A 13,602-nucleotide genomic window follows, 5' to 3' on the forward strand; every position below is an offset into this window, starting at 1 on the left:
GCTCTGACTGAAAATGACTGCCACTCCTCTGAAAAGCAATCCGCACATGGGTTGCTTTACAGAGGCATTTGACAGGTGGTGAGGAGGTGATATGTTGCCTCCTCACTTGTTTTAACCCTCTAAATCAGGGTCGCCAACCCGTCGATTGTGATCTGCCCGTCACTCACAGCCAGGTGACAGGTAGATTAGCGATTCTGCTTTGCTGACCCCTAGACTCCTCCCACATTGAAGAGCAGCGCAGGGAAGGAACTACCTTGTATGTTGTGCTGATCCCAGCTGTCCCTTCTCTCATGTCCATCCCAGGTGCTTTTGTGTGACATCACATGGGATGGACGAGAGAACAGGGATGGCCAGGATCACCACACCAGGAGAAAGAGTCGCCTGAGGTTCCCTTCTCTGTATGTGAGGAAAGTTTCGGCTCTCCTGTGAGCCTCTGTATACATATCACTGCACTACTGACTGACCCAGTCCTCTGCACTGCTAACTGTCACCATCCACTGCCTGACTAACTGTCACTATTCTCTGAACTACTGCCACCATCCTCTGCTCTACTATCATCATCCTCTGAACTAATAACTGGTACCATACGTTGCCTAACTGTCACCACCCACTACCTTACTACCTGTCACCATCCTCTGCCTTACTGTCACCATCCTTTGCACTACTAACTGTCACTATCCACTGCCTTACTAACTGTCACCATCCTCTGCACTGCTAACTGTCACCATCCACTACCTTACTAACTGACATCATCCTCTGCACTAGTAACTGTTACCATCCTTTGCACTACTGTCACCACCCACTTACCTTACTGTCTCCATCCTCTGCCTAACTGTCATCATCCTCTGCACTATTAACTGTCACCATCCACTATCTTTCTAACTGTCACCATCCTCTGCCTTACTAGCTGTCACCATCCTCTGTCTTACTGTCACCATTCTCTGCACTACTAACTGTTACCATCCATTGCACTACTGTCACCACCCACTACCTTACTAACTGTCACCATCCTCTGCACTACTAACTGTCACTATCCACTGCCTTACTTACTGTCACCATCCTCTGCACTAATAACTGTCACCATCCACTACCTTACTAACTGACATCATCCTCTGCACAAGTAACTGTTACCATCCTTTGCACTACTGTCACCACCCACTTACCTTACTGTCTCCATCCTCTGCCTTACTAACTGTCATCATCCTCTGCACTAATAACTGTCACCATCCACTATCTTTCTAACTGTCACCATCCTCTGCCTTACTAGCTATCACCATCCTCTGCCTTACTAACTGTCTCCGGCCTTGCTCTACTAACTGTCACCATCCTCTGCACTACTAACTGTCACTATCCACTGCCTTACTTACTGTCACCATCCTCTGCACTAATAACTGTCACCATCCACTACCTTACTAACTGACATCATCCTCTGCACTAGTAACTGTTACCATCCTTTGCACTACTGTCACCACCCACTTACCGTACTAACTGTCTCCATCCTCTGCCTTACTAACTGTCATCATCCTTTGCACTATTAACTGTCACCATCCACTATCTTTCTAACTGTCACCATCCTCTGTCTTACTAGCTGTCACCATCCTCTGTCTTACTGTCACCATTCTCTGCACTACTGTCAACACCCACTACCTTACTAACTGTCACCATCCTCTGCCTTACTAACTGTCTCTGGCCTTGCTCTACTAACTGTCACCATCCTCTGCACTACTAATCATCACTATCCACTGCCTTACTTACTGTCACCATCCTCTGCACTACCAACTGTCACCATCCACTACCTTTCTAACTGTCACCATCCTCTGTCTTACTGTCACCATTCTCTGCACTACTAACTGTTACCATCCTTTGCACTACTGTCACCACCCACTACCTTACTAACTGTCACCATCCTCTGCCTTACTAACTATCACCATTTTACTAACTGTCACCATCCTCTGCCTTACTGTCTCCGGCCTTGCACTACTAACTGTCACCATCCTCTGCACTACTAACTGTCACCATCCACTACCTTACTAACTGACATCATCCTCTGCACTAGTAACTGTTACCATCATTTGCACTACTGTCACCACCCACTTACCTTACTAACTGTTTCCATCCTCTGCCTTACTAACTGTCATCATCCTTTGCACTATTAACTGTCACCATCCACTATCTTTCTAACTGTTACCATCCTCTGTCTTACTAACTGTCACCATCCTCTGTCTTACTAGCTGTCACCATCCTCTGTCTTACTGTCACCATTCTCTGCACTACTGTTACCATCCATTGCACTACTGTCACCACCCACTACCTTACTAACTGTCACCATCCTCTGCCTTACTAACTGTCTCCGGCCTTGCTCTAGTAACTGTCACCATCCTCTGCACTACTAATTGTCACTATCCACTGCCTTACTACTGTCAACATCCTCTGCACTACCAACTGTCACCATCCACTACCTTTCTAACTGTCACCATCCTCTGTCTTACTGTCACCATTTTCTGCACTACTGTTACCATCCTTTGCACTACTGTCACCACCCACTTACCTTACTAACTGTCTCCATCCTCTGTCTTCCTAACTGTCATCATGCTTTGCGCTATTAACTGTAACCATCCACTATCTTTCTAACTGTCACCATCCTCTGTCTTACTGTCACCATTCTCTGCACTACTAACTGTTACCATCCTTTGCACTACTGTCACCACTAACTACCTTACTAACTGTCACCATCCCCTGCCTTACTAACTGTCTCCGGCCTTGCTCCACTAACTGTCACCATCCTCTGCACTACCAACTGTCACCATCCACTACCTTTCTAACTGTCCCCATCCTCTGTCTTACTGTCACCATTCTCTGCACTACTAACTGTTACCATCCTTTGCACTACTGTCACCACCCACTACCTTACTAACTGTCACCATCCTCTGCCTTACTAACTATCACCATTTTACTAACTGTCACCATCCTCTGCCTTACTGTCTCCGGCCTTGCACTACTAACTGTCACCATCCTCTGCACTACTAACTGTCACCATCCACTACCTTACTAACTGACATCATCCTCTGCACTAGTAACTGTTACCATCATTTGCACTACTGTCACCACCCACTTACCTTACTAACTGTTTCCATCCTCTGCCTTACTAACTGTCATCATCCTTTGCACTATTAACTGTCACCATCCACTATCTTTCTAACTGTTACCATCCTCTGTCTTACTAACTGTCACCATCCTCTGTCTTACTAGCTGTCACCATTCTCTGCACTACTGTTACCATCCATTGCACTACTGTCACCACCCACTACCTTACTAACTGTCACCATCCTCTGCCTTACTAACTGTCTCCGGCCTTGCTCTAGTAACTGTCACCATCTTCTGCACTACTAATTGTCACTATCCACTGCCTTACTACTGTCACCATCCTCTGCACTACCAACTGTCACCATCCACTACCTTTCTAACTGTCACCATCCTCTGTCTTACTGTCACCATTTTCTGCACTACTGTTACCATCCTTTGCACTACTGTCACCACCCACTTACCTTACTAACTGTCTCCATCCTCTGTCTTCCTAACTGTCATCATGCTTTGCGCTATTAACTGTAACCATCCACTATCTTTCTAACTGTCACCATCCTCTGTCTTACTGTCACCATTCTCTGCACTACTAACTGTTACCATCCTTTGCACTACTGTCACCACTAACTACCTTACTAACTGTCACCATCCCCTGCCTTACTAACTGTCTCCGGCCTTGCTCCACTAACTGTCACCATCCTCTGCACTACCAACTGTCACCATCCACTACCTTTCTAACTGTCCCCATCCTCTGTCTTACTGTCACCATTCTCTGCACTACTAACTGTTACCATCCTTTGCACTACTGTCACCACCCACTACCTTACTAACTGTCCCCATCCTCTGCCTTACTAACTGTCACCATTTTACTAACTGTCACCATCCTCTACCTTACTGTCACCATCCTCTGCATTACTAACTGTCACCATCCTCTGCATTACTAACTGTCACCATCCACTGCCTAACTAACTTTCATCATCCTCTGCCTTACTAACTGTCACCATCCTTTGCACTACTAGCTGTCACTATCCACTGCCTTACTGTCACCTTCCGCTGCCTTACTAACTGTCACCATCCTTTGCACTACTGTCACCATTCTCTTCACTTTTAACTATCACCATCCACTACCTTACTAACTGTCATCATCCTTTGCACTACAAACTGTCACCATCTTCTGCCTTACTGTCACAATCCTTTGCACTACTTTTACCATCATTTGCACCACTGTCACTACCCACTACTTTACTAACATTCACCATCCTCTGCCTTACTAATTGTCACCATCCTCTGCCTTACTAACTGTCACCGTCCTCTGCCTTAATAACTGTCACCATCCTCTGCACTACTAACTGTCACCATCCTCTGCACTACTGTTAGGCATGCATCGGTCGAAATTCGACCGCTTTTTAGCCCGAAAATCAGACCTAAGAATAATCGGCAGATCTTCGCTCTGTTAGTGAGTCAATGGCACCGGCCGATTTTCGTGGTTCCTCCCCTTTTCGGTGATCGGGCATGTTGGAAAATTCTTGAAAAACTACCAATTTTCGACTCAATGATGGTCAAACCGTAGGATCGTTTTTCTGAAAAGAATATGCGCATGAGCCGTGACCTGTGAGGAACAAAAGTTTTACCTGTTATATGGGGTGAACTTTATGACTTGGTTGGACGATTTTTGAAATCATTAATGGCACCATCGGATTACCGAGCGAACGACATTTGTGACTTTCGAACGAAAAATCATTCGAAATTCGAACTATGTATGGCCTGCATTACTATCCTTTGCACTACAAACTGTCACCATCTTTTGCCTTAGTAACTGTTACCATCCTCTGCACTACTAACTGTTACCATCCTCTACACTGCTGTCACCACCCACTACCTTACTGTCACCATCCTCTGCCTTAGTAACTGTCACCATCCTCTGCACTACTAACTGTTACCCTCTTTTACACTACTGTCACCACCCACTACCTTACTAACCATCACCATCCACTGCCTTACTAACTGTCCCCATTTTACTAACTGTCACCATCCTCTGCCTTAGTAACTGTCACCATCTTTTTCCTTGGTAACTGTTACCATCCTCTGCAGTGGACAGGGAAGGGGCATCTGATCGGCAGCTCTGTGGTGTCCACTACACAATGGAGTAGGGAGGATGTGTCTGATCGACTGCTCTATAGTGCCTGGCATCTACCCCTCTGGCCAGCAGATCTCACTATACAGTGGAGGGTGGGGAAGCCTCTCTCCCTAGCAGGTTCCGGCTTCAGTGCACAAGCCAAGCAACTTACTTGTGTTCCAAAGTCAGAGGACCCTCTCCACTGCTTAGTGTGAACTGCTGGCCAGAGGGGCAGAGGCAGATGCCAGGCACTACAGCTGCCAATCAATGTGTGCAGCAGTGGTGAGTGACCATGGGGTGACCAAAGCTCCTCAAAAAGGTTGCAGAGATGAGCTGGGAGGACAAGGAGTACAGAGGATACTGAGAATGCAGTACATAGATGTGATGGAAGTTACAAAAGCCTGCTGGAGTGTGCAAACCTGTGCTGGAGGGATATAGAGGATGCTGGGAGATGCAGAGGTGTGTGTGGAAGGGTGCAGAGGTTTGGGGGGGTGCAAAGATGTACTGGGGGGTACAATGGCTTGCTGGGCGTATGGAGGCAAACTGGGTTTTACAGAGGATTCTAGGTGTAGAGGTGTATGGGGTGCGGAGGTGTGCTGGGGGGGTATAGAGGTGTTCTGAGGTGTATGGAGGATGCTGGGAGGTGCAGAGGTATGTGTGGAGGGTGCAGAGATGTACTGGGGGGGGGGTACATCGGCTTTCTGGGCGTATGGAGGCAAACTGGGTTTTACAGAGGATTCTAGGAGGTGTACAGGTGTGTTTGGGTTGTGGAGATGTGCTTGGGAGGGGATATGGAGGTGTGCTGAGGGGTATGTAGGATGCTGAGAGGTGTGTGGAGGGTGCAGAGATGTACTGGGGGGGGGGGTACATCGGCTTTCTGGGCGTATGGAGGCAAACTGGGTTTTAAAGAGGATTCTAGGAGGTGTAGAGGTGTGTGGGGTGCGGAGATGTGCTGGGGGGGGGGGGATATGGAGGTGTGCTGAGGGGTATGGAGGATGCTGAGAGGTGTGTGGAGGGTGCAGAGATGTACTGGGGGGGGGGGGGTACAACAGCTTTCTGGGCGTGTGGAGGCAAACTGGGTTTTAAAGAGGATTCTGGGAGGTGTAGATCTGTGTGGGGTGCGGAGATGTGCTGGGGGGGGGATATGGAGGTGTGCTGAGGAGTATGGAGGATGCTGAGAGGTGCGTGTGCGAGGGAGCAGTGATGTGCAAAGGAGTATAGATGTGTACTGTGGGGGTGCAGGGGTTATTGGGAGGTATAGAGATGTGTGGGGGTATGGAGGCAAGCTGAGAGGTAAGGAGGGATTCTGGGGGGAGGGGCTAGAGATATGCAAAGGGACATGGCATTGAGTGCCTCTTGTAAAGCCACGCCCATTTGAATTGCCCCACCCCTAATTAATATACGTTCTCCACCTACAATGGCTGGCTGAACACATGGCAAATAAAAAAGTGTCTCTATCAGCCTCTCCCCTTTGCAATCTTTGTCCTTGCCACTCTATGACCTAGTCCTGGCACTGACTGTCCGCTCCTTTATCAGCATTACATCTAAGGGGAAACATGAAGGTTTTTCTAACACACAAAAGAACCTATTTCAGTTTACACACTGAAATAAAAATCACAAATCCAGCATTCCTGACTCTGGAGATGATTCAAATGTTCTAGTAAATTTAAGCTAGTGAATGGCATTTTTGGGAAGGGCTACGACTGCAATGGCAAAATACCTGGCTATGATATTACAGAAACATATCCGTTCATTGGTTATTATGGGACAGATTTACTTTAGAGCAGGGGTCTCCAAACTTTTCATTCAAAGGGCCAGTTTATTGTACTTCAGACTTTAGGGGGGCCGGATTGTGGTCAGTGGGGGTAGGAAATGCCCCAGGCCAAGCATCTGTGAGAATAAACATGGCCTCCGGGTTGGTGGTCAGTTAAAGAAGAGTATTGCCCCGTCATTGGTATCAGTTGGAAGAAATAGTGCACCATTGTTGGTGAGGAATAGTGCCTTGTATAATTTAGAGGAATAGTGCCCCAAGGGCCAGTTAAAGGCTGGCAAAGGGCCGCATCTGGCCCCCGGGCCACAGTTTGGAGACCTCTGCTTTAGAGGGTTGTTCACTTTGCTGCTGCTCTGCTTTGGCCCTGCTTGTGCTATTATTTGGCTTGGGACACTAAAGCTCAGTACACATAGGCCAAAAATTGGCTGGTTCAGCAGGAATTGGCTGACTTTTGGTCTGTGTGTACGGCTGTCTGTTCAACAGAAGCTGGTCTAACAACTGGCTTTTGTTGATGGTAATTTCTGGAAAATGAGCATGTGATCAGTGCTTGCAGCCAATGACTGTGAGTGCTGATCAGTGTATTCTGAAAGGGAGGGAGTTGCTACTGTCAGAATACAGTGTCTCAGCAGGTAAGATCCTTGCATCAGCATCTGTTGTGCTGATGTAGAGATATGTAATTTTTTTTTATTTAACCCGCTGGTTGAACGAAAAAAAAAAAACCTGTAAGTGTGTACCCAGTTTAAGGTTGGTCCAAAGTGGTAAATACAGAGGAGAGCAAAACTAGAGCAGACATTTGCAAGAGCTAAATTTATTCATAACAATAGAAGTGAAATATATTCTACATTCAGATTTCCTTGCTCTGTTAAAGCAACTCTGTACTAAGAAGAAATTAAAGCTGATCTCCAATTTTAAAGTGTTACTAAACCCACAACAGTAAAATCAGTCTGTATCAGTCTGTCAGTAAAGCATGTTATACTTGTTATACTCACTGTGGAACCTAAGGAGTTAGTCCTCCACATTGTGTAAAAATGCTGTTTGATCCTGCCCTCTCTGATCCTTCCCTTCTTCTACAGTCCCCAATCTATCTACTGATAGTACAGAGCTCCAGGAGTCACTCTGTACATGCTCAGTTTAGTGTGTATTGCTAGAGAGGTTTTATTTTCTTTGGAAGGGTGCATGTGATCAGCACAGGGCCTATAGCACTGTCCAGACAGAGGATCAGTGATTATGCAGCCTCATGGGACAATCAGAGGAGAATGAAAACTCCTCCTACAAGCTTTAACTGGTGCTCTGCTGGACACTGATAGAAGTCACAAGACTGTTATATACTGCTGATGAGAAAAGGTATTTAGCAGTTTATATTTACTAAAATAATTTAATTTCCATATTCTGTGTACTATGGGAGACCAGATATAGTGAATGCAGTTAAACTTTAAATGTCAATAGTTCGTTGGGATCAATCTTGTGCAAATAAATTATTATCTTCACTACTGGATATGCCGCCTGTGTGCACTGTATAAACTGTATGAAGCCCTAGGTACATACAGTATACAGCACTGTGTCCCAGCAGTAGGTTGGGGACTTTCTGTCCCATTGTCAGAACAAAATCAAGTCAGGCGCTCCGCCATTCACAGGGAGCTTTACATTCTATCTATGAATACAAAGCTTCCTCTGAATGGCTGAGTTGGAGATGGAAATATCATCTGACTTCCTCTCTAACTTCAGTTCAATTTTGTTCCGGGAGTGAGACAGGATGTTCTTGTCCCGCTGCCCCAACACTGCGTGAACTGTTCTGTCCCCACATGAAGGCGAATGAAGGTATAACTGATAATGGCTGTGTAACTTCCTACCTTCGTATCCAAGCAGTGGAGCAGACCGGACCGGCAGATGCTCAGGTTAGATGGATCCAAACGTATACACGGGAATGAAATCAGCGTGGGTTTATTTGGTCCAAATACAGCGACAAACAGTGATACAATACTGTAAGGTAGTAGAGGTATTGATGCTGTCCTGTTATATCTTTCCTGAGGCTAACTGCTGGTCAAAAACTGATGCCTTCACAAGCCCAGGGTGTTGAATGTCCTGTCACACAGCTATAAAGCACATAAAAATGGCTGCAGGAAGTGACCAGAACCAAGGCTTGCCTAAAACCACACCCAGCAGAGAAAAAAACTTACTAGCTATAACAGGGGCATGCAGCATGCAAATTCTGGCCAGCAGATGACAGCAACAGATCAAGACATAGAAACAAACATGGTGAAATAAGAATTGGTGATACAATGCACAGTTAAATAACAAATATGAGGGGAACAGCACATGAACTCTGCACTGAGGCTGCATACAGCTTATACAACACACACAGCTAGTAGTGAAGGCAATTGTCTGTTTAGATCAGCTTGGTCCAAATGAACTATTTAAACTTCACTAAAACCTGGAGAACAGCTTTAACCACTTGCCTACTGGACACTTTGACCCCCTTCCTGTCCAGGAAAATGTTTACCTTTCAGCGCTGTTGCACTTTGAACAACAATTTCACATTCATGCAACACTGTACCCATATGAAATTTTATCATTTTTTCACATAAATAAAGCTTTCTTTTGGTGGCATTTAATCACCATTGGGTGTTTTATTTTTTGGACTATAAACAAAAAATATAAAACATTTTGCTAACATGTAATTTTTTTCCTTCACTGATGTGTGTTGATGAGGCTGCACTGATAGGCAGCACTGACGGGCACTGATAGGCTGCACTGATGAGGTGAAACTGATGAGGCGGCACTGGTGGGCATTCATGAGGAGGCACTGATGATGCTGCACTGATATGCAGCAATGATGGTCACTGATAGGCAGCACTGATAGGCGGCACTGATGGGTGACACTGATGGACGGCACTGATAGACACCCATGGGTGCCACTGCTGACCACTGATGGGCGCAACTTCTTGTACAGCACTAATGGAAGGGCACTGCTCTGCACTGGTGGGTGACACTGCTGGGCACTGGTGGGTGGCACTGAAGGGCCCTGATCATCAGTGCTGATCTGTTCTGCCACATTTGCCAGTTATCAGCAGTACTTTCCTCATACTGTGACAGCGTGAGGAAAGTGCTTCCAATAACCGGTAACTGTATTTACTCCGTGATCTTCTGTGTCATTGAAGGGGAGCATGGGGGGGCGGGGGTACTCAAATTTGACAGGTATCCGCTCCCACTTCCACTGCAATCACCTAGAGCAGGGGTCTACAAATTGCGTCCCGAGGGCCGGAGTGGCCCTTTGCTACCCTTTAGCTGGCCCTTGGGGCACTATTCCTCCCACTGAGAGCAACAATAGGGCAGTACTTCTTCCCATGAAACCAATGACGGTGTACTATTCTTCCCACTAATACCAATGGTGGGGTACTGCTCCTCCTCCTACTGACTAACAACCTTAAAGCCATGTTTACTCTCATTGATGCGCAGGCCAAGACATTTTCTATTCTCACTGGCCCTAATCCGGCCCTCCTAAAGTCTGAAGGGCAGCATACTGGTCCTTTGTGTGAAAAGTTTGGAGACCCCTGGCCTAGGCGATCAGAAGCAGAAGTTATCCCCCCCCCCCTCCCTCCCCGTAGTCTTCTGGGACACGTGACAGATCCCAGAAGACTACAGGACCATTCACAAAACGCAGCGCCACTCACGTATGCACAGTGGACATCTGGCTGTGTGAAGATGCCGGGGCCAGGGACACAGGATGGCCGGTGAACCCGACCAGAGTGAGGGCACCGCAGGATCGAGGGACAGGTAAGTGTCTGTTTTTTATAAGTCAACAACTTTAGTTTTTGTAGCTGCTGACTTATTTTTTTTATTTTGACTGAACCTCCGGTTTAAGGTTTCAGTACTATGTCTCCATCTAGTGGCATTCTCATTATTTACACATTTACACCTTCTAGGCTAATCATTTTTTTTGCATCAGACACTATAGCAATCTCAGTTTTTTGGATCCTCCTACAGATCCAAAAAAACAATATATTTATACACTGTTTATATTCATAGATATTCTTGATTTAAAGTGGCACTCAACTCTGGTTTAAAAAAATAAATTCTATTCAAGTATGTATTCTTATCTCTAAAAGTACCTTCTATTGCTCACAGCCTCCTCCAAATTCCTTTTTATTTTGTTGCTGTAATCTGACTTCCTGGTAAAGGGTGGCTACATTTGTCTTCCATGGTCCCACATACCCATGCCGTTCCTTCAGAGCCCTGTGCTGTAAAGAGTGAAGCTGTAATTCGTATGTGCGGGAGTGACATCATCGCGGCTCAGCCATTCATACTGCCGAAGCCCATGAACCCAGAAGGAAGACCGGGTGAATATGGAGACACCTACAGATGTGACAGTGCATCGCTGGAGGGCTTCATTTTCAGGTAAGTCTGTCATAATGTGCTAGTATGTGGTGCATACTAGCACATTATGACTTAATCTGCCCAGGGCCTGATTTTTTTTTTTGCTGCTGTTCACTACCGCTTTGTGTACTGGATGTGTATGGATGATTCTTGGAAAATAAGGATATTGTTTCATTCACTTTATTTTATGTTTTCTACCTGTTTAGTGTTGTAACTATCAGCAGATTGTTTTATTCTTCATATCTAGCAACACCATTTCTATCTTAATTTTGGTATGAACCTTATTTTTATTCATTCTACAAATTTGGTCCATGCATGTATTATGTACTTCTTATATAATCATTCTATAGTTGATTTACATTTTTTGGTGTAGAGGGTCCTAATGGATGTTTCTTAGTAATCTTGTCCCATCTGTAGCAATGTACTGTACTTCTCTAGGTTAGTGATATCTTTGGGGTTTTATAAAGTTTTACAATCCTCTTACTCTTATTGGGGTTTTATTATGTTTCAGAATGTTCTGTCTGATCCTACATTGTTTTATGTCGTCATTATATTTTACTATGTTTTATGAGGTTGCCTTTTAATATTGTACCCATATGTATACATGGCCTCAAATGTGGTGAATTATCACTTTATCCACAGCATTTTTATTTTAACCTTAGCACCTAGTGCCGTTAACAGATGATAGTCTTTATCAAGCCCTAACATAGGTCTTCTATTGCACCTCATTGTGTGTGTTTTTTTTTTTTTAATGTTGTTTTTTTTGATGAAAATAGCCACAACATTTGTCCAGCAGAACAATACAAAATTGAAAGCATACAGTTTGTCAGTATAGTTTGAGAACCAGGTATCAGTGCTGGGTTTAAGGATGGACATTAAGAAACAAAAAGATGGATGGCAGACAGTCCAACAACTAGCAGATGATGGAAGGAGGAGAGACTTTAGCTGTTACAGCGTAAAATATATTTTAATTTTACTTGGAGGGTACGATATTAGTTGGAGGGTCATTGGTTAACAGTCTGGTTTGAAACCATTGTGTATATTGAAAACATTGTACCATCAATTCTTGGGTATCTGTAGGCAAGGTTTGAATGAAAGATTCCCAGATATCAAATAATTTTTGGACCTGTGACTCCCTATGTAAGGAGGCCTCCACCCATTCCATATGGAAAACATAGGAGAGTTTGTCTACAAAGAGAGAAATGGTGGGGGGTTCTGGGTAGATCCACTTATGTAAAATGTTTTTTTTTTCCATGCTACAGGGGATATGACAATTAGAAGTTGTTTACATCCTCTTGAGATTTTAACACCTGGGATGCTGATTAGGCCAAAGAGTGCCCATTCAGGGGTTAGAGGTAAGTAGTTTACTAAGTGTGTGGTAGCATAATGCACAACTGTGCTCATTGTGGTTTTAATATCTACTGATCAAGTCCTGAAGAAGGGTTAATCATTAGGACATGTGTTGAAGGACAAAGGGCTGTGATGTTTGTTAAGGATTCTTCTGAGCTTTTCCAACACTCCAGCTACATATGAGATGACTATACTACTCTGTGTGCTCTACTTCTTCCCTCTGGTCAGTGGTCCTGTGTTTTTGCTTGACCTTGTCATGTTTTGATGAAAGACCTTGTCATGTTTTGATGGGTCGCCACAAACCTTCAAAGCACTCCTGAGATGTATATAATTATTATGCCGTCCCTGCCAAGTTTAGGCCTATCTTGACTTCATTAGTAGCTGTGTTGTAGGATTTAGAAGCACTGCACTGTGGAAAGCAAAAAAAAAAAAGCTGTTAGACTGGCTGACATGTCTGATCATAGGAAATCACACAGAGATTCTAGATATTTATTCTATAAAAATAGCATGGCACAAGTAACTGCTAGCACCAGCATCTATTCACACATGCATTAAATGTTAAGTCTGGAAAAATACATCCATACGTGTGTGTGAGTACATGCGTGTGCCGGCAGCTACGCACATGGCATTTTTTGTAATGCATTCCTGTAGGCAAGAATTCGCTGCAGCTGTGACTCTTGAGCACCACAACAAAATATGTATTTTACACTGTATGCCCATATGCTGTACATAAAGTGATTGTAAACGTAAACCCTCACCTTGTAAAACAACCCGTTCAGTTTAAAGGATAAGATCACCTTTGTAAAAAAAAAAAAAAAGCTGTCTGCTCTTACTTCATACATACAGGCATTTACACAATGAACTGCCTAATTCACTCAACAGCACCCTGGTACTTCATTGAGAACTACAA

The 13,602-nt window shown here is 44.7% G+C and overlaps 1 protein-coding gene across 1 annotated transcript in view; it reads right to left on the bottom strand.

The window, feature by feature from the left end:
• Positions 1–12,294: 12,294 nt before the first annotated feature.
• The window catches only part of LOC149439323 (uromodulin-like), an 82,339-nt gene continuing 81,031 nt past the window's right edge, over positions 12,295–13,602 (bottom strand). The window contains exon 9 of the mRNA XM_089659207.1: positions 12,295–13,101. Coding sequence (XP_089515333.1) covers positions 13,027–13,101 — 75 coding nt within the window. The 3' untranslated portion in view covers positions 12,295–13,026. The remainder of the gene's footprint in view (positions 13,102–13,602) is intronic.

The sequence above is a fragment of the Staurois parvus genome, unplaced genomic scaffold, assembly GCF_062004578.1.
Source record: "Staurois parvus isolate SC_StPar_1 unplaced genomic scaffold, SC_StPar_1.0 ptg001134l, whole genome shotgun sequence".
NCBI classification, from domain to species: domain Eukaryota; kingdom Metazoa; phylum Chordata; class Amphibia; order Anura; family Ranidae; genus Staurois; species Staurois parvus.